This window comes from Bos indicus x Bos taurus, chromosome 6 (assembly GCF_003369695.1).
Source record: "Bos indicus x Bos taurus breed Angus x Brahman F1 hybrid chromosome 6, Bos_hybrid_MaternalHap_v2.0, whole genome shotgun sequence".
In the NCBI taxonomy this organism is placed as follows: Eukaryota; Metazoa; Chordata; class Mammalia; order Artiodactyla; family Bovidae; genus Bos; species Bos indicus x Bos taurus.
In genome coordinates this window covers 58,437,880-58,465,243 of record NC_040081.1, presented here as the reverse complement: position 1 = coordinate 58,465,243, position 27,364 = coordinate 58,437,880, and the positions used below count along the sequence as shown (strand labels likewise).

The 27,364-nt window shown below is 36.9% G+C and overlaps 1 protein-coding gene across 3 annotated transcripts in view; it reads right to left on the bottom strand.

Moving 5' to 3' along the window:
* KLHL5 (kelch like family member 5) overlaps positions 1-27,364 on the bottom strand; it is a 93,269-nt gene that overhangs the window by 42,437 nt on the left and 23,468 nt on the right. The window contains exons 2-6 of one of the 3 annotated variants that reach the window (XM_027544282.1): positions 25,222-25,698; positions 23,996-24,094; positions 8,257-8,439; positions 4,905-5,041; positions 4,225-4,421 (exon numbers count right to left, since the gene is read on the bottom strand). In XM_027544282.1, coding sequence (XP_027400083.1) covers positions 4,225-4,421; positions 4,905-5,041; positions 8,257-8,439; positions 23,996-24,094; positions 25,222-25,604 — 999 coding nt within the window. In that variant the 5' untranslated portion in view covers positions 25,605-25,698. Of the gene's footprint in view, positions 1-4,224; positions 4,422-4,904; positions 5,042-8,256; positions 8,440-23,995; positions 24,095-25,221; positions 25,755-27,364 lie in introns of those variants that run through there. The other 2 variants (XM_027544284.1, XM_027544283.1) reach the window with 2 other exon arrangements.

The window sequence follows — 27,364 nt, the reverse complement described above, 5'->3', positions numbered from 1 at the left end:
GGAAGTTAATGATCACTCAAGAAAGCAGGTTTTCTTACCCACAAAACCAAGCAGCCTTGCTTAGCAACCAAACAATAAGACAGAAGCATGAGACATGCTCTCAAACAATAGAACAATGGTGGCATGAGACCCATATCCTGCCCAGTGAGCTCAGTAAGTTAATGAACCCCTAGGACATGCTCTCTGCACACATCAACAACAACAACAACAGTATTTTATGGAAAGGTGACATTTCAAAGTGAAAGACCCTCACTGTACTGGGACCTGAAATAATATTTCCATAGTGCCACGACAGTCCCACCTCCTCCATGTAGGGACAAGAAAACTTTCCTGCTCAATATTGAGGAGGAATTATGATGGAAGCGTGATATCTACTCCAGAATTGGCCTCTCACTGAATTCTTTCTGTGCTGAGACATAAAGAACTGGAGCTCCCTGGAGCCTCCTAGAGATTTCAGAGCCAAAACAAAAATGTTGACCTAGAATGTATTGGAACTCCAGGATCTTAGACTGAAGATGACTCAGTTCTGGCCACATTCTTGAATCACGCTCTTTGTAATTTGAAATGGAAGATAAAAATGTCCTAAGGTGTGAAACAGTAATAATAATTTTTACTAAGCTATTATGCTAAACAATCTAAAGAGAAGGAAAATAGTCTTCTGGTGTACAAGTCTTAATGCATGGGCTATTTATATAGTTACAATATAAATGCAAATGCTGTGAAGTATTGTCCCTTAATGTTTCTTATGCTTCTTAATGCACTATGGCTGTCTCAGCACAGAGTTTTAGTAAAAAAGCTAAGGCTGTTTAAATTAGAGCTGTTTAAAAATAGCTTAAGCTATTTAAATTAGAGCTAGAGATAAGGACTATCAAAAACTATCTGCTATATTAAGATGAGAATTATATTTTCCATATAGCCTCTAGTAATCCAAGTTAGGTACTGATCAAAGATATATCTTGGGTTGACATTTCATTCCTTTCGTAGAAATTCTTAAGAGGAAAACCATACATGAATAATTAACGATATTCAATAGTTTCAATTCATCATGATTTGTTAAAGATGCCCAAATGAATCTATTTTAAAATGACTGATTATCATTTTTCAGAAATATATTTTAATAAAACCTCAGGGCTGAAATGGCTTCAAGCAAATTGTTCTACTCAATTGTATACTGACATTATAAAATGATTTCATAACACATAGCAAGAGCTATAAAAATGTTGAAGCTCTCAACTCCTAGCTATCCCATGAGAAGCTTAATCCTTAGTAAATAATTCACAAGAGGGGGGAAAAAAGCTGATGCTTCTCTGTACTGTTATCTATAATATTTAAAAAAAAAAATTAGAAACAGCCTAAATCTCCAGCTCTAGGAAGTTGTAACTCAATTGGCTATTATTCAGGCATCAAAAACTTTAGGGACAAAGATCACACAGATAAATAGATATTTATTATTTAATTTTAGATGAGATTCTGAAGAAATCAAAATAATATACATTTCTAATTGTTCACAAGTATAGTGTATGGCATCACTGACTCGATGGACTGAGTCTGGGTTAACTCCGGGAGTTGGTGATGGACAAGGAGGCCTGGCGTGCTGCGATTCATGGGGTCGCAAAGAGTCGGACACGACTGAGCGACTGAACTGAACAGTCAACAGTTATACAACACTGAAGTAACTATTGCCATACTTTCAAATGGTATTAACTGCATTTCATCAGTGAGAAAGAGATTATACAAATATTCATTTAATAGCTTACTTGTTGATATATCTATTTCAGAACAATGCCATTCCATTCTGGTATAATCTGTATTAAGTGAAAATGGAGTTTTTCAACACCTTATGGAAATACTACTGAACTCAAGGTTAAACACAAAGTGCTTTTCAAAATTATTAATTTGGTTTTGAAGCAGGTATTTTAGCAAAATTCAATGTTTTAAATAGCTTTTCTAGGTCAAGAAACCAAACTTAAAACTGCAAAAAAATCAAATGTTTGTATTTATTCCATAATGGCATTAAATATCTGTAATGATATAACCAGTCTCGGACTTTTTCGTAGAGGTTAAGCGATGTGTTTCAGGTCATGTTCAGTGGCAGTCAGAACAAGAACAAAAGTTTCCATATTTCAGGGTTACAAGAAGGAACTTCTCATCCCTTCCTACTTGTATTCATGCAGGATGAATGAACATCCCAAGTATACGCACTATTTGCTAATTGTGACAACTGATTTCATTCTGTTGCACTGTGCTTACTTCATATTTTAAATCCATTTTGTGATATAAACAGCTATCATGCTACCAAACACTTGCTAGCATTATGCTCTTTCCCCCTTTGGAATAGTTTTTAAGCAAATGAAGTTACTGAGGGATTTATTTAAATTGAAGATTGAATTTTGCTATACATTTTCATTCAGTTCCCATAGCAACAATTCAAATCACACAATCTGTCTCTAAATTACTTTTTATTAGAATTCAATTTTATGTATCTGTTGAAACTGAATAAAATCAAATAATGGCCTTGAGGAAAAAAACTACCACAACTAACTGGCTATAAATATAGCTTTATAAACACAAGCTAATTTAGATTTAACTTATATCTAAGCCTTAAAGCAGCAATTATGCCTCTACTGTAAACAATAAGAATGACCTAAATGCATACAAATGTTTGCATGTGAATAAAACTCCTTCGTAGGTAAGAGATATTACTTAAATTATGAACTGACTACAAAGAAAAAAAAATCCAGCTTTATTTTACTTATGCGCATCTTATTCCAAAAAGCATTTGAACTTGAGGTGCAAAAGTTAAAATCAGAAATCTACAAGAAGGATAAAGGCTGGAGTGGGAGGGGGGAATATTTCAAAGGACTTAATTCATCAGACATTAACCTAATACCATGCTAGGTCTGTACAGTACTGCCCTGTCACACAGTCTTTTTCACTTGAAGAAGTTTGACATCATAAACTAGAAACATTTCCCAGGAACAGTTATACCACAGGGAGAATAACATCCATAAAAGCTGTGCCTTTGCCTGAGGGCTTTTGCTCACTCACATAGGTCCCTACTGTGTGGAAGAGAATAAATCCAAATGATGATGATGATGATGATGATGGTGTCATTTAATGACCAGGTTGAAACTATGTATCAATTACTGTTTTATTGGTACTATGTACCAATCACCATTTTAAGTGCTGAACTTCTATTAACTCACTTAATCCTTGCTTAAGCTTACGAAATAGGTAGAATTACTCTTCCCAATAGTTATAAACATCTGTTCTTGTAATTTTTTCCCAATTTCTATTTCTATAGTGCAAGATTCCTAAAGTACTGGTCAATTCCTTCACATATGAACCAACTCAATGGAAGGATGGGGAATGGAAGACAGGGTAGACAAAAATGTATCTCTTAAATGTTGACAAAATCAGTAACATGGATAATAACATATGTGTATGTGAATATCCATGGTCTTTCCTCTCTCAGAAGATGTATTGCCCTAAATGAAGCATTTAAAGCAAAAATCTTCAATCACTACCCAGGTATGAAAACCCACGCATGGCAAAATGGTCACTCCTTAAAAATCCACACACCTCTGCTGCCCAAATCCTTCTACTATTTGATGGTGGAGGCTGGTCCTAACAGCATGCTCTCAACATGCCCTGATTTTCTTACTGTCCTAGATCAACTTGTATCCATTATCCTTAGTCTTCTGAATCAGAACTCCCTGGGATTTATTTTCAGCACAGAATTTGCTACTATCAATAGGAACATCTTTCTAGTCAGATTTACATATAGTCAGATTTATCCTTAATAGCTAGCCTCTCCCTTCCAACCTCGTATCTTCTGTACTAGTACTGCACCAATACACTATCACTATCACCAACTTCCATCAGTGAGTAAGGGGATAATTTCTGAAATTCATTCATATGCCACAAGGTAAACTGTCTAGGGGAAATCTGCTTTTAAAAGTAGCAGATTGAATGAAAGGGCTCTAAAATACTGCTCTGCTTCTTAGTGGCTGTGATAATTTAAGGCCTGACTTATAAATCCAGGAGAAATATTACTTGGGGTTTTTCCCTCAGACCTCAGTGAAAATATGACACACTAGACAGTGAACCTGAACCTCAAGACATACAGCAGAGCCACGGGAAAACAGCAACATGCAGACAAGCCTGCAACAATAAGGAATAAGGCAAGCACCTATGCCTTCCTGCTTTTTTAAAAATACATACCATGGTATAATTGTGAGCCACTTTATGCAAATCTGTACAACCTTGAGCATCAGCAAAAGAACGGATTCCAAGACAGTTGGATGGGTGAAGCTGTTTCATTAAAAACTTACAGCATGCTTCTACAACTTGTGAAAGCTGAAGAAGGCAAGCTGTAGATAACAGGCACTCAATATTATCTTCTTTTAATTCCAGGCGGCCTTAATGATAAAAAGAAATTCCATTAACTATGGAACTATATTAACTTTGGTTTATAAGGTAATTGATGCAAACAATAATAATTCTAAGAGCTCACTACATGCATTCCAGATATAGATGATTTAAGACATTCCAAAAAGAAAAAAAGTACTAAATGTGAAAAATAAGCTACTAGTGCTTTGTGACTTCTACTAAAATAAAAAATGAATAGCTGGTTTCCAGAATTTTCAAAGGATTAGTAATAACGCAAAAGTTGAAAAACATTGTATAATTCATCAAATTATTACGTTAACATGTAAAAATATCATTCAAAAGCTTAATTATAATAACCACTTTAAAGGTTCTAATATAGAGATTTCACCAAGGGTAGTTATAACAGCAGAACTATTAACTGCAGTAGGCTTATTAAAGGCAGAAATCTGAAATCTAATAATACAACTTAAATCTAAGAGGTTTTACATTCATTTTATTTTCAGATTTATTACCTGTATATGCATATTGAATCAAGGACCATAGGGAATTTGGTTCTACACCTTCCATTTTTATTTCTTCTTGTCTTGCTTCCCTGACATCACTAGTAAACATGGCAGCAAAGTAATCTGAGACAGAGGAGAGCACCAATCTAAGAGCACATCAGAAGAAAAAAATCAGTGACAACATCAAAGCTGATGTTCAGTAGTAAACACTTTGCTTTCTTTCCTTCTTTTTCTTCTATTTTTTAAAAAACTTTGTTACCTATAGAAAGTGTTTGGTACTAAGAAATGCATTTTAAGTTTGATAAACTGCTTTATGCTCTAGTCTCTTCGTTTTTTCCTTTTGTGTCTTTTTTAACTTTTAATTTTGTATTGGAGTATAGCTGATTAACAATGCTGTAAGAGTTTTTAGGTAGATAGCAAAGGGACTCAGCCATACATATACATGTATCCATTCTCCCCTAAACTCCCCTCCCATCCAGGCTGCCACATAACATCGAACAGAGTTCCATGTGCTATACGGTATGTCCTTGTTGGTTATCCATTTTAAATACAGCAGTGTGTACATGGTGATCCCAAGCTCCCTAACTTCTAGTCTCTTCCTTTGAATAATAAATTTCCATTACTGAAAGTTTTCTGCTGATGTAAAGGATTTACTCATTCACTACTCAAATATCCCTTTTTATCATCCTGAAAAAAAGCTGTAATATTATTTAAACTAATGATATATAAAATACAGGAAAAAATGTAAAGGTTCTCCAGCTTATCATTTTTTAAAACAACCTAAGGTTTGTTTTTTTTTTTTAATTATATAAGTAGTAAATACATGGGAGATATCTGACACTGGTTTTAGCAGGTTATTTTTAACTTTTATGATTTTTAAATTATTAGGGTATACTATAATGTTTATATTTTGTTGTAAAATTATAGTACCTTTGTTGCCACAATACAAAAGTATATTTTGTATCTTTTTACAATAATACATTATTATATAATAGGTATGTCTCTGCCCAAATTATTGATAGTCACATATATGCAAAAATAGATTTTAAGTGGTGGCACTAGTGGTAAAGAACCCGCCTGCCAATGCTGGAGATGTTGGAGATTCAGGTTTGACTCCTGGGCCGGAAAGATCTCCTGGAGGAGAAAATGGCTACCCGCCCCAGTATTCTTGTTATGAGAATCCATGAACAGAGGAGCCTGGTGGGATATAGTCCATGGGGTTGCAAAGAGATCTAGATATTCTGAGATATACTGGTGTGAAAACTAGACAAAAGATCCCTTCTTTTATGGAGTCATAGTCTACAAGATGACAACAATACACAGCAGAAGTAAATTCTAAATTATGGCAAGAAGTGATAAGTGCCATGGGGAAAAATGTAGGATAAGGGCAAATGGTTTAAATAGGTGGTCTCACTAGAAGGTGACACTTGAGATAAAATTTGAAGGAGGTGCAGGAATTAGTTATACAGGTATTTGGGAACAGCATTCAGGAAGAGCAGCCAGGGCAAACATCAAAAGGCAGAAGTGGCATGCCTACCACATGCAGGGAACAACAAGGGGGTCAGAGCGGCTGAAGCAGAGTGAGTAAGATGGTGGGCAGCATGATAAAGAAGTAACGGCAAGCTGGGTCACAGAAGCCACGGGGAAAATGTGGGGTTTCACGATGCAACATGAGGAAGCATTAGAAAGTTTGATCAGAGGAGCAACCACATCTGAGTACCACTTTACTGGGTCACTTAGGCAGCTGTGTAGAAAACAGAATGTAGGGAAAAGAGTGAAAACAGGGAGATGGGTCAGGAGTTTCTTGCACGAGTAATCTAAGTGAGAGGATGGTGTCTTACACAGGTGTTGCAGGTAAGGTACTGAGTTCTGTTTTGGAAACAGGAAATTTGAAATGCCTCTAGAAATTCTGGTTGAGATATCTCTAATAAACCCACACTCACAACATGGACTTTTGGTCACAACATATAGTGGCATCTCAATAAATGTATGCTGATTCAGGCATTAAAGACTATAAGACCAAGCCCATGCTTCCTAATTTTACTTTCACTTTGGAAGGTTTAACAAAACTTTTGGGACACAGTGTTAATTAGTTTTGAAAGGTAATAAAAAAAAAAAAAAACACCTCTGGGGTAATAATGGTGATTAACACTGAACAATTAAATATGGAATTATTAGGAGAAAAATTGTACTTTATTAAACAGCTTCCATTTCCTTTTCTTACAACAAAAAGTAATACTTCATTACTGTTAAATGCTTTTATTCCCTAGTACTACTGCCTTTCATATTTTCTAGAGGTCAGCAAACAGAAGTTGGGATGTGCAGTGCTCAGTCGCTCAGTCATATTCAACTCTTTGCAGCCCCATAGACTGTAGCCTGACAGGATCCTCTGTCTATGGAATTTCCAGGCAAGAATACTGGAGTGGGTTGCCATTTCCTACTCCAAGAAGGTAGGATAGAGTTGGCTATTTTAAAACTCAACAGTTTTGCCACTCCATTCTACCAATTTGTTTCTAAATGATCACCACTTTAATTTCCACTGAGTTTACTGAAAGTTATACAACAGATAAAATTAGGTGGGGTGTGGCTTAAATAGTAGCTGAAAACTATATCAAATGATACTGACAAACTTCAGGCTGGTATGTTTTGTTTTTATGCTTCTACAAAGGGAAAGTAACACTTTTGGGGTCATTTAATGTGTAATAAGGAGAAGGCAATGGCACCCCACTCCAGTACTCTTGCCTGGAAAATCTCATGGACGGAGGACCCTGGTAGGCTGCAGTCCATGAGGTCGCTAAGAGTTGGACACGACTGAGAGACTTCACTTTCACTTTTCACTTTCATGCATTGGAGAAGGAAATGGCAACCCACTCCAGTATTCTTGCCTGGAGAATCCCAGGGACAGGGGAGCCTGGTGGGCTGCTGTCTATGGGGTCGCACAGAGTCGGACACGACTGAAGTGACTTAGGGCTTCCCAGGTGGCGCTAGAAGTAAAACAAACAAACACCTGCCTACAGTGCAGCAGACTTAAGAGACGCAGGTTCAATCCCTGGGTCGGGAAGATCCCCTGGAGGAGGGCATGGCAATTCACTCCAGTATTTTTGCCTGTAGAATCTCATGGACAGAGGCACTTGGTGGACCACAGTCCATAGGGTCACAAAGAGTCAGACACAACTAAAGCGACTGAGCACATAGTGTGTAATAATTTCATATGCACTGCTTTCTTTGCAGAAAGTCCATGAAATATACCCCTTTGCCAAAACACTCCACTGAATAATCAATTAGAACAAGTTACCTCAACATACATTACTAAATGATCAAGGAAGTATTTCACACATATAGAAATTTAGAAAACAATTACCTGTGAGCTGGAATTCTGCGATCACCAGCAACTAAAATTACATCACATAACTGTTTGTGTCTCAAATAGTTTTCCATCTTTTTGAATGTTTGTTCAGCATGATTAAGGGCTTGGAAGAATTCATCTGATGAACATGGCTCCATAGTATGGCAGGATGATAACGTCTGACTACTATTGGAAGTCCTGAAAAGAAACAGAACACGTTTTGAAACGTTATGAACACATTAAAAATATCTTTCCTATTAAGTCCTTTTAAAACCTTCAAATGTAACAGAAGTAATAATACCAGTCAAAATTAATGTGTAATCATCTATCATTTTTGCCTTTTAAAATCAGTGATAGATCAAATCATCTGTGTGTCTTACAAACACTGTGAGTAAATGTGGTACCTTCTAGCCAACAGCTATATAACACATATTCTTTGCCTGTCCTTGAGATCTCTTCTCTGGTCAATATGACATCTCTGCTGAAGAAGCGCCAAACTATATTCATACAGACAGCCATAGCTCCGACATTATATTTAAGGGTATAAGAGATCACTTTTTGAAGGCAGGAAAGCAATTAAACTATTTTGCAGATATAAATTCAAGCCATCCTTTATTTAAAAATGGGTTATGTTTCCCAGTTCATTTGTAAGACAACTGTTTACAATACAAAGTATATGGTCATAAACACAGTATTGTAAATAATTCATTTGATTTTCTGGTCAGTCTTCAAAAGCCTGGGTAACCTATAACTTAGATTACAAATTTAAAAAATTTGATGGTCTAATCCAAAGAATTTTAGATAGTATCTAAAAATTATTTGAAATTTCCAAATTATAATGTGAAGAGTATGAGTTCAATATTTTCATTATGATTTACTGATGGAAAAAGTAAAAAGGTTGAGACTAAGAATGAAATCCTAAATCCACCCCTTTCCTCCCTCCCCCTAAGATCCCTTCTCCAAGATTACCTGAATCAAGTAATCAACATCCCATGGTTATGCAGTTAACCACAAAACCACCAACTGGGCCATAACTTAGTTCTCATTTCTCATCAGATCTACTTTTAAGGATATTATGATTCTGATAAATGCACTGTTGAATCAAGCCTCGCTATATCTTAAGAGAACTTTCTTAATATAAATATCTAATAACCTTATCAAACTCTTTGACTCTTTTATAATAAAGGGAACTGAAGCCAAGGAGGTTAACTGCTTTGCCAAAAGTCGGAGAGTTTGATCATGGCAGAAATAGGGCTGTTGCAGAGAAATCTGTGTGTTCACCAAAACCCTTTTTCTCCTAGAATATAGCTAGACTGCATTTCCAGCTTTTCTTGCAAATGGGTGTGGTCTTATAACGGAAATGAACTGTGTCACCTCCCAGCTAAAGTGGCCAAGAGCAGGTGTGTATCTCCCATTCTTTCTTTCTCTAACCATGAGGACGGAGGACTTACATGGAGGAAGAGGCAAAATATACACAAGTGTTTATAACTAGGATTATATATACAGATTCTACTCGTAAGAATTCTCTGTTGATTCAGATGTATCAGTTTTGAAAGTTAGGAGGGCCATGAATAATAAATATCTCTACCTAAAGCCCCTCCCAGCCCATCGCAGTTTCAATGCCATACAAACATGGGTCCTAAAGAATGTTCTTAGAGGATAACTGTGAATAATGATAATAGAAGCAAAATATAGATTATCTACAAAGTATATATTACACACTATGAATATTACTGGTGTAATGACTTGGGAAACCTAGTATATACAATACTCAACTTTACATTTAAGATCATTAGTATAAAAACATATAGAGTATTGTATAACTGTACGTTGCCTACATAAATAAATGAGAATTAGAAACTTTTAAAATCTAGGGTAAAATGTAATATAAGCAAAAACAAATAGTTGACTTTAATGAATACCAATTTGAAGATTTAAAACATTTCTCAATAAAATGTTGTTTTCTATTGTCAAAATACTGACAAATGATTATGAAGACTAGAGATCTAAGGATGATGGAAGATCAGAATACCTAATTCTGTGTGTGTGTGTGTGTGTGACAGCACAGCATGGCACACGGGGTCTTGGTTCTGATCCCCTGCAATGGAAGTGTGGAATCTTAACCACTGGACTGCCAGGGAAGTCTCTGAATATCTGCTTTTATAAGCCCAAATTCTTTCAAGAATAAGAACATATGAAGTAAAGTTGGGGGGGGGGGGTGCTCCTATATTTTGCATCACATTTCTTATACTTTATAATAAATTATCAGTAATGACTGGACAATGAATTAGCTGAGTGTTTTTTGAGTGATTAATTGCCATCATCAAAACACACTTTAATATTTAATTCTGAAAGAACAACAGAACTTTATAATACTAACATCACTAAGTTATTACAGGCTACCTTTGATGTTGGTGTAAGTCCAATTAATAAAGGGGCCATCTCTTTTCTTGTTAAGAACTTTCAAGGTTTTTAGTTCTTCAATCTGAGACATGAATCAGGATAATCTGGAAAGCATTTCAGCTTTTGTGTTCAAGGTCTCATTCCTTACAATTGATTCAGCAGGTCTGAACAAGAGACCTGAACATTGTATTTTTCAAAGCCCTATAGGTGATCCTAACACATCATGGATTAAAGGCCACCGATATACTTCAGAGAAGAGATGCATACATTATACAAGTCAGCATGTGATGAATGTACAGATTCAAAACACTGATATATGTAATAGATACTTCAAATGTGTAAACTGAATTTCTTTGAATATTTTAAATGAACTAGTAGAACTTAATACTTGTTATTTTCAAAATGAGCATAATGGTAAAACATTAAAATTGTTTAAATACATACACATTAACAAACAACTATTGGTGCTTCTAAAATAACATTTTTAACTTAATTTGCTTTCAAGCCTTCATTTGCTATCATGTGTTTAAAATGCCATTTCAATGATGTGTTGAACATATTATTTCAATGTGACAATTAATTCAGAGATTTCTGGGTATAGCAATCATTCCCACTGCTTCAGATGAAGGATCAAAAGAAGTACAGGCTTCTGATTTGTGTCTGTGGAAGACTGAAGCCATCCATTCACAAAAGGAACATAAAAGAGGAAGGAACAGGGCTAATCACACATGAAAAGCTGCACACCTTTCCAACATTTTTTGTTCGAGGAAATTTGGGGTTTTGTACATACAATTTTAATAATCTAAGAATTTACTTAAAAAAGAATTTACTGCATATCCATACAACTATAGAACCCTAGCCATTAGAACCATTATATACAGAATCTTTGTATCTAGAAAGAACCTATGTGGTCATTTAATTCAACCCCTTTACTCTGCAGATGAGAAAATTTTGAGGCTCAGAACAGCACAAAGTGATCAACAAAGGACATATAGGCAGCTGGATACAAAGCCAGGACCTGAAGGCATTCAGAATGTTGGTCAAACCACTCACAAAGGAATGGAAATTTTTGCTAACCTCTGCCCTAAGTATCAGTAAGTGCAAAGGCTAAAGGTTTGAAGGGAGAATGATAGTACAAAATAAAGGAGGATAATTTAACAAGAAGAAGACACTAGAATTAAAGATCATAGACAGAAGTCTACTACTGTGTTACTGCCCCTTACAATGGCACCCCACTCCAGTACTCTTGCCTGGAAAATCCCATGGACGGAGTAGCTTGGTAGGCTCCAGTCCATGGGGTTGCTAAGAGTCGGGCACGACTGAGCGACTTCACTTTCACTTTTCACTTTCATGCATTGGAGGAGGAAATGGCAACCCACTCCAGCATTCTTGCCTGGAGAATCCCAGAGACAGAGGAGCCTAGTGGGCTGCCGTCTATGGGGTCGCACAGAGTCAGACACGACTGAAGCGACTTAGCAGCAGCAGCAGCAGCTAGGTATAAGAGAAAAGGAGTCTCTTAGGTTTCTATGTGTAGAGATAACATCTCTATCTTTGGCTAATCAAATGTTTTTAATACTGTGGGTCTGTGTAGTTTATAGTGTCAGTATTATTCCTATTATGTGCTTTGGTTTGGAGACGTGAACTGGAGAGGTATGGTGTATGATTAAGAGTATTTTAGGGAGGTTCTAGAGCTGTGCTGTCCAATACAGTAGCTACTAGCCCCATGTGGCTATTTTAATTAAGATAAAATTCACTTATTTAGTTGACCCAATCATATTTCAAATGCTCAAGTAGCCCCATGGGGCTAGTGGCTGCCAGATTGGACAGTGCAGATATAGAACATTTCTGTCATTGCAGAAATTGCTTTCTATTGCATAGTGCTGATTTGACTCTGTCACCATGTATCTGGACAAGTATTTAAGTTCTCTAAGTTTTACTTCCAACAGCAATACAGATAAGTAATACATAATACTTTCTTTTAGAGGATCCTTCATGGGAAGATTATTAAATGAAGTAATGAATGCATAGCCCTAGCATAGAATAAATATACACTCAAGGTAAATCAACTCATAGCAGAGCCTCGCTTTTCAAAGGCCAATGGAAAGACCTGTAATCTCAGTCTTTTGTCTTACACACTGTTGTTCCTTTGGTTGCCTTCCTAAAAAATGATCCCTAGCATTATTTTTATAACTAAATTTCCTAATTCTTGATTAAAATGACGTTTAAAGAAAGCTGAGTGCTGAAGAATTGATGCTTTTGAACTGTGATGTTGGAGAAGACTCTTGAGAGTCCCTTGGACTGCAAGGAGATCCAACCAGTCAATCCTAAAGGAAATCAGTCCTGAATATTCATTGGAAGGAATGCTGAAGCTGATGCTGAAGCTGAAACTCCAATACTTTGGCCACCTGATGTGAAGAACCGACTCACTTCGAGAAGACCCTAATGCTGGGAAAGACTGAAGGCGGGAGGAAAAAGGGAGGACAGAGGATGAGATGATTGGATGGCATCACTGATGCGATGAACAGGAGTTTGAGTAGGCTCCGGGAGTTGGTGATGAACAGGGAAGGCTGGTGTGCTGCAGTACATGGGGTCGCAGTCAGACATGACTGAGTGACTGAACTGACTTAACACACCCAGTGGACATCCTAACCCATAATATAAACATCTGGGAATAGGCTATTTATGGAGCATTTAAAACACATGTGTCTGTGAGTTCTACTTGATCTCTGCATGGTAACAGAGGAAAATATCTAACATTTCCCCTTAGTTTTATTTCTTTGATGTTACTAAGATGGTAAGTCATATTTCAAAGAACTGCATCATGAGAGCATTCAAATCTTTTATAACAGACATTCAATATAGAATAATGAACTCTATATTGCTGGATATTTCCAGGTCACAGGGAAACATTTAATTTCTAGCTTACTGTTCCTCTGCAGTAGGCAATGAATTTGTAAGTCAGAAAAATGCCTAAACATAGAAAAGAGGCAAGTATCAAACAAATCAAGTCACCAACTATTTAAGATGAAGCACTGTGCCAGTTGTTAAAACTGTGGGGATGCAAAGAAGATACGATTTTCTTTTTCAGTGAAAGGACTTGGAATTTGAGGAGCTGAGTTTTATGAAGTAGAAAAAAAGTAAATAGCAACAATAATCACTCGCAATTCTTCAGATTCCACATGTGTGCACACACACAGTATGCACCTCAGCCAAAACTACCTCTTATTACAAATTATTTCGATTTCTTCACTTTCATCACCAGAACTTACATTAGGCTTTCTTTTTTTTTTTTGTATTTATTTATTATGCTGCGTCTTAGCTGTAGCACGCGGGAATTTTAGTCGTGGCATGTGGGATCTAGTTCCCTGACCAGGGATGGAACCCGGGCCCCTTGCACTGAGAGCTGAGTCTTTGTCAGTGGACCACAAGGGAAGTACTTGCATTAGGCTTTCTTAATGGAGTAATTTTTTCAAAAGAAGTTTTAAGAATCACTTCCCAAGGATTATACACTACATGATTTTGAGTAGAAAACAAAGCTGCACTGAAACTCTATTCATGGTCTGTCTGGCTCACTCCCTAGCTAAGTGATTTACTCCTAGCCACCTGCCTCAGCTTTTGGCATTCAGATTTCATGGCTTTGCCGAAGTGCAAATGATTATATCATGAATCTTTTGGCATCTTTTGCACATATTCAAAGTCACAAATGTAAAATAAGAATGTAAATTGCTTAGTATAGGGTAGCAGTCTCTAAAAGAATTTTTATGCATATCCTTTACAGTATACTTTTAAGCATGTGCCCCAATAGACATTTGAGTTTATAAAAGATATACATATATCATCATACAATTATTTATATTATAAAACAAAAAATAGAGATTTAAACGATAAAATGTAAATAAACACATTCCAATTATCCATATTTTACCATGCCTCCAACAAATCATCTTGTACATTCCCAATTGGAATGTAACTGGTATCAGAATACAAAGAAAGGAAAGATCAGTATGGGCTAGTGTCTGGAAAGGCAGCAAGTAACAGGTGAGATCTGATTACTGAAACTCTAAGGGTTTAGATGAGTAACTTGGGAGCTGAGATGAGTAACGAGGAAGAGGAACTGGAGTCATCTCTTTTAAGGTGAGGACAAGGCGAGGTGCATACAGAGGAATGACAAGAGGCAAAGAAAAAGACGACCTTCACCTCTTCCCTTCTCAAGAGAAATGTTTCTTAATTTAAGGCATTCTCTGCTGGTCCTGTGGCCAGAATATCTGTAGGGAAGAGAGTTAAATGTTGTTTATATAAGAATCAAAACTTCTAAAACAATAATCAGTGTGAAGGAGAAGAGCCAGGGGGCACTCTCACGCAATGCTGCTGAGAATTAAAATAGTTAACACCCCTGAAGGGCTTCCCAGGTGGTTCAGTGGGTAAAGAATCCACCTGCAATTCAGGAACCATAGGAAATGCAGGTTCGATCCCTGTGTTGGGAAGATCCCGGGGAGGAGAGCACGGCAACCCACTCCAGTGTTCTTGCCTTGAAAATCCCATGGATGGAGAAGCCTGGTGGGGCTACAGTTCATGGGGTCACAAAGAGTGGGACGTGACTGAAGGAGTATGGACACACTCCATGTTCCTGAAATGACTGAGAATACAGATCAAAAACCCTAAAAAATGTGCACTCCCTTGGAGCTTTATCTAGAGGAAATAGTCATCTGTATGCAGAGATCTAGCTAGGGGGTGTAGAGGAGAGGGGCTTATCACAGGTTGTTTCCAACAGGGAAATATTGGTTAAATAACCACAAGTTTTGTCTGTGCATAGAATGATTCGGCCATTTAAAAAGATACAGAAGAACATTTAATGCCATAGCAGGTTGTTTCACTGGGTATTGCCTTTGCCTATCCAGGATTCTTTCTTACAGTGACAGATCCATCTCTCCCTTTTGGGAAACCACACATTCCCTACCTCAGCTCTCAGGGATTGGGCAGAGGTGACTCCTCCCACTGGGCAGAGGTGAGCAAGGGACCAAGGCCTGGCCAATAGGAGTGTCATGTTGGGTGGATATGAGAGCCAAACAAGGCCAGAGAGAATCAGTTTCAAGTTGTTTGTTGATGTTCTTGGAAAAGAGTCACTCTCTTTCCACTGAGGAGGCTAAGCTGATAAAAAGTAAGCTTGGAGCTGCTAGCGGCTTTTTGTTACCACACAGATAGCCTGCATGAGGAAATGCCATTACAGAGGAAAAGAGAATCTAGAAAGGGAGGAAAAAAAGGATTTCTGGCATTATTTGAGTATTTGGATTCATCACAAGTTGAGCTTTTATTTACTTCTGTGAATCAAAAACTTTAGTTTTTGCGTGTCAGTTTGAGTAGGGTTTCTGCCTTTTGTGACCTAATTTTGTTGTTGTTTAGTCGTTAAGTTGTGTCTGACTTTTTTGCGGCCCCATGGGATTTCCCAGGCAAGAATACTGGAGTTGGTTGCCATTTCCTTCTCCAAGGGATTTTTCCAACCCATGGATCAAACCCACATTTCCAGCTTGGCAGGAGTATTCTTTACCACTGAGCCATCTGGAAAGCCCCTAATTTTATGTTTCAGCTCAGTTCAGTTCAGTAGCTCAGTCACGTCTGACTCTTTGCGACCCCATGGATTGCAGCACGCCAGGCCTCCCTGTCCATCACCAACTCCCAGAGCCTACTCAAACTCATGTCCATTGAGTTGGTGATGCCATCGAACCAACTCATTCTCTATTGTCCCCTTCTCCTCCTGCTTTCAATCTTTCCCAGCATCAGGGTCTTTTCCAATGAGTCAGTTTTTCACATCAGGTGGTCAAAGTATTGGAGTTTAAGCTTCAACATCAGTCCTTCCAATGAATATTCAGGACTGATTTCTTTTAGGATTGACTGGTTGGATCTCCTTGCAGTCCAAGGGACTCTCAAGAGTCTTTTCCAACACCACAGTTGAAAAGCATCAGTTCTTTGTGCTCAGCTTTCTTTCTAGTCCAACTCTCACATCCATACATGACTACTTAAAAAAACCATAGCTTTGTCTAGACGGACCTTTGTTGGCAAAATAATATCTATGCTTTTTAATATGCTAGGTTGGTCATAACTTTTCTTCCAAAGGGCAAGTGTCTTTTAATTTCATGGCTGCAGTCACCATCTGCAGTGATTTTGGAGCCCCCAAGAATAAAATGTCACTGTTTCCCCATCTATTTGCCATCAAGTGATGGGACCAGATGCCATGAGTAGCCATCATAGTCAACAAGAGTCCAAAATGCAGTACTTGGATGCAATCTCAAAAACGACAGAATGATCTCTGTTCATTTCTAAGGCAAACCATTCAATATCATGGTAATCCAAGTCTATGCCCCAACCAGTAATGCTGAAGAAGCTGATGTTGAACAGTTCTATGAAGACCTACGAGACCTTCTAGAACTAACACCCAAAAAAGATGTCCTTTTCATTATAGGGGACTGGAATGCAAAAGTAGTAAGTCAAGAAACACCTGGAATGACAAGCAAATTTGGCCTTGGAGTACAGAATGAAGCAGGGCAAAGGCTAATAGTTTTGCCAAGAGAACGCACTGGTCATAGCAAATACACTCTACTCTTCTAACAACACAAGAGAATACTCTACACATGGACATCACCAGATGGTCAATACCAAAATCAGACTGATTATACATTCTTTGCAGACGAACAAGGAGAAGCTCTATATAGTCAGCAAAAACAAGACCAGGAGCTGACATGGCTCGGATCATCAACTCCTCATTGCCAAATTCAGACTTAAATAGAAGAAAGTAGGGAAAACCACTAGACCATTAAGGTATGATCTAAATCAAATCCCTTAAGATTATACAGTGGAAGTGAGAAATAGAGTAAAGGGACTAGATCTGATAAAACAGAGTGCCTGAAGAACTATGGATGGAGTTTCGTGACATTGTACAGGAAACAGGGATCAAGACCATCCTCAAGACAAAGAAATGCAAAAAAGCAAAATGGTTGTCTGAGGACGCCTTACAAATAACTGTGAAAAGAAGAAAACCAAAAAGCAAAAGAAAAAAGGAAAGATATACCCATTTGAATGCAGAGTTCCAAAGAATAGCAAGGAGAGATAAGAAAGCCTTCCTTAATGATCAGGGCAAAGAAATAGAGGAAAACAATAAAATGGGAAAGACTAGAGATCTCTTCAAGAAAATCAGAGATACCAAGGGAACATTTCATGCAAAGATGAGCACAATAAAGGACAGAAATGGTATGGACCTAACAGAAGCAGAAGATATTAAGAAGAGGTGGCAAGAATACACAGAAGAATTGTACAAAAATAATCTTCATGACCCAGATAATCGCGATGGTGTGATCACTCACCTAGAGCCAGACACCTGGAATGTGAAGTCAAGCGGGCCTTAGGAAGCATCACTATGAACAAAGCTAGTGGAAGTGATGGGATTCCAGTTGAGCTATTTCAAATCTTAAAAGATGATGCTGTGAAAGTGCAGCACTCAATATTCCAGCAAATTTGGAAAACTCAGCAGTGGCCACAGAACTGGAAACGGTCAGTTTTCATTCCAATCCCAAAGAAAGGCAATGCCAAAGAATGCTCAAACTACCACACAATTGAACTCATCTCACACGCTAGCAAAGTAATGCTCAAAATTCTCCAACCCAGGCTTCAACAGTATGTAAACCGTCAACTTCCAGATGTTCAAGCTGGTTTTAGAAAAGGTAGAGGAACCAGAGATCAAATTGCCAACATCTGTTGGATCATCAAAAAAGCAAGAGAGTTCCAGAAAAACATGTTACTTCTGCTTTATTGACTATTTCAAAGCCTTTGACTGTGTGGATCACAAGCAGCTGTGGAAAATTGTTAAAGAGATGGGAATACCAGACCACCTGACCTGCCTCCTGAGAAATCTGTGTGCATGTCACGAAGCAACAGTTAGAACTGGACATGGAACAACAGACTGGTTCCAAATAGGGAAAGGAGTAAGTCAAGGCAAAAATGTTGCAAAACAGTATGCACAATGAAATTCAGTTTTTATTCTGCTGCAGCTGCTAAGTCACTTCAGTCGTTTCCGACTCTGTGCAACCCCATAGACGGCAGCCCACCAGGCTCCCCCTTCCCTGGGATTCTCCAGGCAAGAACACTGGAGTGGGTTGCCATTTCCTTCTCCAATACATGAAAGTGAAAAGTGAAAGTGAAATCACTTCTAAAAACATATTTTTATTCTATACTCATATAAAATATACTGGAAGAACACTTTCTCAAATTGTTAATAGTATTTCAAGGTGGTAGGGTAATTAGTGATTTTTATTTTTTCATTTCTGCTTATCTCTATTTGCTAATGTCTCAATGGTAAAAAAAAAAAAAAAAAGTACACAATATCGAAAAAAACTCATCAAAAATTAGATCAAAAGGATTCTGAAGAGTTCTATCCAGCTGTCTTCACCTCTTGCACCCTGTTGATCATAATCCCCAAACCATTCTTCACATGCACCACAGTAGTGAGTTTTACCTGGACACACAGCTACCCAGGCAGAGACCACATCTGAACCTCCTTAGCTACTCACTGCAGCCATGTGACTAGGTTTTCAACAATGGCACATGCGCAGAACTGATATCTGTAATTTGTGTTAATAGCTTAATGTCCTCCCTGTTCTTTCCTTGCTCAATCCCACAGGCTAGAATGTGGACAGAGAGCTTAGGAAGCTTTGACCATAAAGAAAGAATAATGCCCTATGGGATGGAGAAAGAGTATGGAAGGAACCTAGGTCTCTGAAGGAACTTGGGTAGCAGAACTACCTGTCTGCCCTGAGCCATTTGCCCATTTGTGAGATGACAGAGAAATAAACTTCTATTTTATTTGAGACACTACATTTCTGAATATCTTTGTTACATCATCTTAGCCTATTCTCTACTAACATACTCCCTAAAGTTAAATGGCCAAATTATACATCTTTGTGCATATGAGTGATTGTGTGTATGTCTGTATCACTGTTTTTCATGCCTAATTTATCCAATTCTAAAAATGTAAAACTTCACTGTCTAGTTACAAATGGATGAACATATAAGCAGTTAAGTGTCATAAAAGTTTCCTCTGCCTTAAAAATTTGGACTTACAAAGGTCAGTTGTGCAACTCTAGAACCCATTAGCCGTTTTGCTAAGCTAATTCTTTTTGGGAACTAATGATTCCAATAAATTTCTATTCTGTTTAAACCAGCCAGTCAGTTTCAGTTGCTTAAAACTAAGAACCCTGATTGATACAATGTAAAGATAGGCTTTAGGGGATTTATGAAGCAGAGACATTACTTTGCCAACAAAGGTCTGTCTAGTCAAGGCCACGGTTTTTCCAGTGGTCATGTATGGTTGTGAGAATTGGACTAGAAAGAAGGCTGAGTGCTGAAGAATTGATGCTTTTGAACTGTGGTGTTGGAGATCCCTTGACTCTTGAGAGTCCCTTGGACTGCAAGGAGATCCAACCTGTCCATCCTAAAGGAAATCAGTCCTGGGTGTTCATTGGAAGGACTGATGTTGAAGCTGAAACTCTAATATTTTGGCCACCTGAGGCAAAGAGCTGACTCATTTGAAAAGACCCTGATGCTGGGAAAGATTGGGGGCAGGAAGAGAAGGGGACGACAGAATGAGATGGTTGGATGGCATCACCGACTCAATGGAGATGAGTATGGGTAAACTCCGGGAGTTGGTGATGGACAGGGAGGCCTGGCATGCTGCAGTTCATGGGGTCACAAAGAGTTGGACACGACTGAGCAACTGAACTGAACTAAACCCTGTATGAAATATTTAACATATGTGTGTGTACATACATGCACATACAGACACACACATACAGAGGGTTTTCTGGGGAAAGGTTCTATAGCTTATGTCAAGGGAATCCATGACTTGGGCTTATGTGTGAGGAGGACATTACAATACATCCTTTCTTGATATAGGTACAATATAGCAGAACTTCTTTGCCATCTCTGGAAGCAAAGGTTTTTTTCATGTGGAGATGTATAAGATTTTAATTTTAAAATGAATCAGAATTAATAGACTAGTTCAAACAAGAAGATGTTTGACATAAAAACATAACATTAAAAAGGGTCAACAACAGAAAGAGACACTGCTAGTTACTTTCAGTTAGTTCTACATAAATTCTTGGGTTTAAAATTTATGCTCCTATTAAGATCTGTCCTAATCTAGACCTCTATTAAATAAAGAATGCTTCATCTAATGAGAAAAAAAAAGGGTCAAGAAAAAAGGGATAGCACTTGAGAAATGCTATATTATGAAGATAACCCCTTGCTGGGAGAGGAGAAGGGCCTAAATGTTTTCCAGATGAGTCAAAGAAAGGCAAATCAACAGACCAAGGAACAGAAGAGTTCAAGGATATCTGCTGAAATAGAATAGTAAGCGATGAATACGATGGATCCGATGACTGTGGGTAAATGGCTGTCAAGAGATTATACCTGTAAATCAGTCAGAGGTGGCTATGCTGGGAGGGATTGGGGGCAGGAGGAGAAGGGGACGACAGAGGATGACATGGCTGGACGGCATCACCGACTTGATGGATGTGGGTCTGAGTGAACTCCGGGAGTTGGTGATGGACAGGGAGGCCTGGCAGGCTGCGATTCATGGGGTCGCAAAGAGTCGGACACAACTGAGTGACTGAACTGAACTGAACTGAACACTGAGAAAATCAGTTGAGGAGAGAAGGTAAAACTGGTTAGAATGAATCAGTATTATGTTAATCCAAAGTGAACTCAGTGATTAAAGGAAAAGTCACAGAGAACTGCCTACTGGTATTTGTGCATGAAATTTACATGTTAATGGTTTGGGTTCAAAATGCAGCTATTTCCAAGAGACCAAGGTCAAAAATTGTAAGTCAGATTGATGATATCTATCGTTGATTTGGGTGTGATGAAAATGGCACTTTACCTTTGTGGTCTTCCTCCCTAAAACTTATAACGCCAGTTTAATCATGAGAAAAGTATCAGACAAATCCCAACTGAGTAAGACATTCTGCAAAATACCTAACCACTAATCCCCAAACTGCCAAGGTCATCAAAAACAAGGGAAGTCTGAGAAACTGTCACAGTCTAGAGGAGCCTAAGGATATACGATGATTAAATGTAATCGGTATCCTAGGTGGGATCCTGTAACAGAAAAAGAACTTTAGGTATTTAGACATTAAGGGAATCTGAATAAAGTATGGTCTTTAGTTAATAATAATGTATCATATTGGTTCACAGTAATGGATGCACCATATTCGAACATGTTAATAACTGTTAGGGAAATAATACGGAAAACTGGGTGTGGGATATATAGGAACTCACTACATTATCTCTGTAATTTTCCTGTAAATCTGAAAGTGTTAATATAAACTTTAGTTTTTTAAAAATGCAGTTTCATTTTACTTACTATTTTTGAGCAAGTTACTTAACCTTTCCGTGCCTCACTGGCCTCATCTCTACAGTTAGAATGACAAGTGACAATCTAACTCAGAAATCTGTGAAGACTAAATGATGTAACACAGTACTAAAATGCTTAGAACAGTGTCTCACAGATATTAAACACCCAGTCAGTATTAGCTATTATTTTATTGGGATATTTATAAAATACAGTAGTATTTTAAATACTACTATTTTAAATAAATTAAAAAATAATCTGATTTAAAAAATGTTTAACTTTATAAACAAGGTTGAGATAATGAAAATTTCTTCACTATGTAAAAATACCATAATTTCAAAGTTGGCCAATCAAATACAGTGTAAACTGTATTTATGTTATGGTCCCATGACGAGTTATCATGTAAACCTGACTGGCCGTGGTGAAAATTCATCTTGAGTTACAGTCATAGAAACCTACTGCTCACACAAAAGATCACAATTCTGTTACTCAGGGCCTAAAATTCCTCAAGGTGTAAAAATCAAAGTTTGTATTTTAATAACAAAGTAACGACATTGGAGAGAAAGTGGCTAAGCTACAGACACAAGATCAGTTAAAAGATAAGAAACTTTTAAATCACTTAGATGTGAGACAGCAGAAATTACCATAAGTTGAAGAGCCAGGCAGGTTTGAATAGAACTGATGAAACGTATATCATATGTCTCCCCATCATGCCATGTCCGTCTATGGTATACTGAAATAAAATGTTTGCTATATATTTTATTGCAAGTACTATGTAAGGAAAAGAACTATTCCCAAGTTATATACAAAATTTGATGAATGTCAGTGTAACTTCTTTTGACATTAACAGTGATAGTTTTTGATTTGTTTACAGTAGAAGGCCAACCACCTAGAGAGATTGCTCACTTAATCAAAAAGCTGGTGGCAAATAAATGTATCCTCATGATGAAGATCAAAGACTTAGAGCTGGAGGATTGAAGAAGGATATGAAAATTAGACACATTTAATCTGGAGAAAAATGGAAAAGTAAAAGTACACACACAAATGACATTTCTAAAGTCTAAAATGATTTTCACTTTTTTTGCAGAAAGATGTTGGGATAGAAATGTTAAGCCACCAGGAATAGTAAATTTCTTTGACACATTTCCTCTCATATCTAAAAATCGAAGACATTTTAAGTACATTTTATTTTTGAAATAATTTAGAAAGAGTTTGATCACTGCAGATGTGAACTGTTTATTCCCTTACTATTTACTTTCTCAACCTTCTCTATTAGCATTTTAAAAACAACTACATTCATTTTAAATTTTAGAAAATATAATTTTCTGATTTTTATAACTCCTACAAATAAAAACATCAATTATATATTCTTGAACTATGCACACAGCAATCTAAGTCCAAAAAAAAAAAGCAATCTTTTTCTGTCATAATGACTATCCCATCAAGATGACATTTTAATGTGGATACTAAAGAATAGAGTAACTTAATTTCAGTAATCATTAGCTTTGCAAACTACCTTTGCTGTAAGGAAGTAAATTACAGTGACCCAGGTGTGTGTAATGTAAGATTATATACATGTATATAAATTTTATACTCCCTCACATATGTATAATCTCTCCAGGTAGTAGACACATGTTAAGATTTTTATAACTTACACTGGTAAATGAATGAACCTTTTTTTCCTCTAATTTTGTTAAAATATTCTTGATACATTATATTGATTTTCAAATGCAAAGATGATTACTCTTTGGTTTCTTACAAAAATGGTAAACCCTGAACCTTTTACTAAATAAATCACGCCTTTTATGGCAACAAGTATCCAAAGAAAACACAAAACAATGAAACCATATTAATTCAAATGATCTCCATATGAAAATTATCAGTGGCTTCTATTCTCTTAATATAATGCTAAATCATGAACTAATTAAATTTTTAAAAGTTAAATATACTAGTTACCTATGTAAAGATATTCCCCTCTCTCCATTACACAAATGAGCATAGATGACTGGTCTATATTTGTTATTATTCCAACACCACAGTTCAGAATTCCATATTCTGAAGATTAGAAGAGAAGGTGGTAAATATCCCCAAGTAAGAGATACTTGAATATATGAACTCATTTTGTCTCCATCTCTTATGATGCCTATATTATTAATAACCAAGATACAAATTACAAGTGTTATCAAAACCTGCAGAGAAATTTTAAAAGAAAAAGGATCCAGTAATTAATCTAGAAAAATAAGCCTTTAAATATTTTTGAGTTAAGATGAATCAGAAGGGTGACTTTCAGGCTCTAACTTATTTCTTAAGATGTGATAGTAGTTTATACTGATTAAGAAGAAAATTCATTTCAAAAGTAAAGCCTGGCTCCATGGGTGAAGATGGATAAAGTCATATGAATTTAACCAATTTTTAATTTTCAAACTCATTTCCCCTTCTTTTTGCCCCCTTTTTACCAGCTGACCACATCTAGCTCCTCTATGTTCCCTTATACTTTCCTGAAGGAATATCCTTCATTTCCCTAAATAGCACAATTTTCAGTGAAGTGAAGGTAACAGGAATTAGTAGCTGTCATCTTAGAAAGAGACGTGCTACTGTATTCTCTGTATTAGTCAAGAGGGCTGCAACACAGGACAAAGAGAAATAACCATAAGAAAAATATTATTGACAACCACAATGGAGTAAATAAAAATTACTGGCAACTACACTGTGCATCTCCTGGTAAAACCTTTAACTAAAATTAAAACATGACTATAATCCGTTGCAAACTGAAATGTCATAAAATTTTTTGTACTCCAGAAATGTCTCCTATAGTTTTGCTATAAGACTATAGAAGGTACATGAATGAAGCAGACTACAAGGCATGATGCATAGAACTGCTACCATATATTATTTTCAAGGCAGAGCCAGATCTATATATGGAACACAAGATATTTCAAAATGAAAGCTGTTTGTTGTCTTTATAATTTTCTAGAATTAAAATCAATATTAGAACGTTAAAAAAACCCAGTAAAAGAACCACATTACATACCATTATATATATATATATATATATATACACACAGAGAGAGAGGCATGTATATGTATAATCATAGATTTTAAACAACAATACTAAATTGTTTTAAACAGTATAGAGAATATCCCCCCACACCCCATTTCTAACAGTAAAAAAAATAATCAACCTGCATGAACTGGAATCAGATTCATTTTCTTCTTCACTAGTGTCATCATCCACTTCTGGTCTATCCAGCCAATGTGCACCGCCACAATCTTCTGCTGTAAACTCAAATGCAGGGACTTCAGAGGTGGATGCCATTGGCCAAGAAGGTGAATTCTGAAAATCCAGTTGGCTGGACCTTCGGTAACCAATTGAAGCCAAAGGCAATTGCAGGCTACATGGATCTAAAAACTTTCTCCCACCGTTTGCTCCGGTCTGTCCTCGATTCCAAAATTCTCCCTGCTGGCTGTCAACTGTAGAATTAGGAGATGATGCTTGATGGCTAAACCACCTCCATCTGATTTTCAAAATCTGCTTCACATCAAACTCTTTACGAGAACCAGACATCCTCAGAGAAACCAAGTGATCGTCTAGGCAACGGGCAAAAAGCACTGCACACAGATTTGTGCATCCAACCAAGACAAGAGAAGTATATGCCCTGCTGTACACAATAAACAAATTGAAAGGAAAATAAATCACATTCACATATATATCTACATTTACTTTTATACCAATATATCAGATTATAAAGAACAAAGGACAATGAAAAAAAGAGGAAACACGGTGGAACATTCCGTTCAATCAGAGCAAACTCTCATCCACCTATCCTGAAGCAGCTAGACTTTCCCCTGCTCTCCTTCCCCTTACTGACCATTAGCTCTCACAAACACTGACAGCATTCATTAAAGTCCTTTTAAATGCAGAACACCACCCCCTTTTCTTAAACCACAAATGACAGAGACAGAAAGCACTATCCCGTTGCAGTGTCTGTCTCTGCTGCTTAGTATGTTAACTCTTTTATTGCTGAAACAAGAAATGTATTCCACAGCATTTTCCTTTGTACTTAAAAATCACTGTAAAACTAAAATATTTCTATTTTTATACTAAGTTCCTGAATGAAATTTCACAATCACTTTTTTAGAAAGCATTTTTAAATTAGATGAGTTATAGTGATGTTGAAGCTGTACTCTGGATGGGAGTGAGAAAGGAGGAGAAATACAAAGGTGGGGCTCCCGTTTACTGCTCTCCACTTCTATTTTCTCCCTTAAGGAAAGGAGGGTGTTTCATTAATATAGTACAATACTGGGTAGGACTTCATTTGAGCAAAGAATATTGAGCAGACTAAAGAGAAAGAAAAAGTTTGGAAACTACAAAGGATCAAAATATGACAATACTTACTCTTTTTCAAATAAATAACCTGAAGTCAGTATGGCTCTGTAATTATGACTGTGCCATTCTGATTTAGTACAGTAGACAAATTTCTATGACACTACTTAGCAAAAGGAAAATATGGCTCAAGAAAGATACCTAGGACTGGGATAGGATTCTTTCTTGGGTGTACAAATGCCCTAACGGTATCCTCTGTTGTTGACAAAACAAATGGTCTGAACATGGTTATACCTGAGGCACATTGATAAAGCAAATGAAAATCTTATCAAATACAATCAAATTTTAAAATACTGAGTGGTAACTGTAAGCAAGACACTCTACCAAGCACTGTGGGGGACACCAATATACATCTTTGTTCTTACCCTCAAAAATAATTAAACTGAGTACTGAAACAAAAAATAACAACTTAAATATAAGAAACACTATAATGCTGCAGTATTAACATTTTGTTACCTACAAATGTACAAACACAGAATTTGAGCTTTCAGGGTGCCCAATATCTTTCAAATGACCAAAAAAAAAAAAAAAGCAAAGCTGCTTTGGAGACTTACAAAATATTGTGAGGCATGTACCTTAACCTTACACAGCTCTTTAGTAGGCGAATAAAAATTATTCAGAGACATAAGAATGAGAGGCATGAAAAGCCATATACAATTCTGTGCCAAACAGCATACAACAAGCCATAAATACTGTGAGACAGAGAAAGGAGATATCAGCATGGTGTGGAGTGCTATGGGTCAGTCTGATTAGGGAGAAGGCTTCTAAGAATGGGAAGAAGTTGCCTAGGCAGAATGATGAAAGGTTTTATCCAGGAAGAAATGTATCAATAAAAGCATGAAGTGAGCATACTGACAAAGAAAGAGGGGGGGCTATCAGTTTGATCAGCCAATCAGACATTCGTAATTAATTTTAAGGAGTAGTAAGAGACAAAGTTGCAT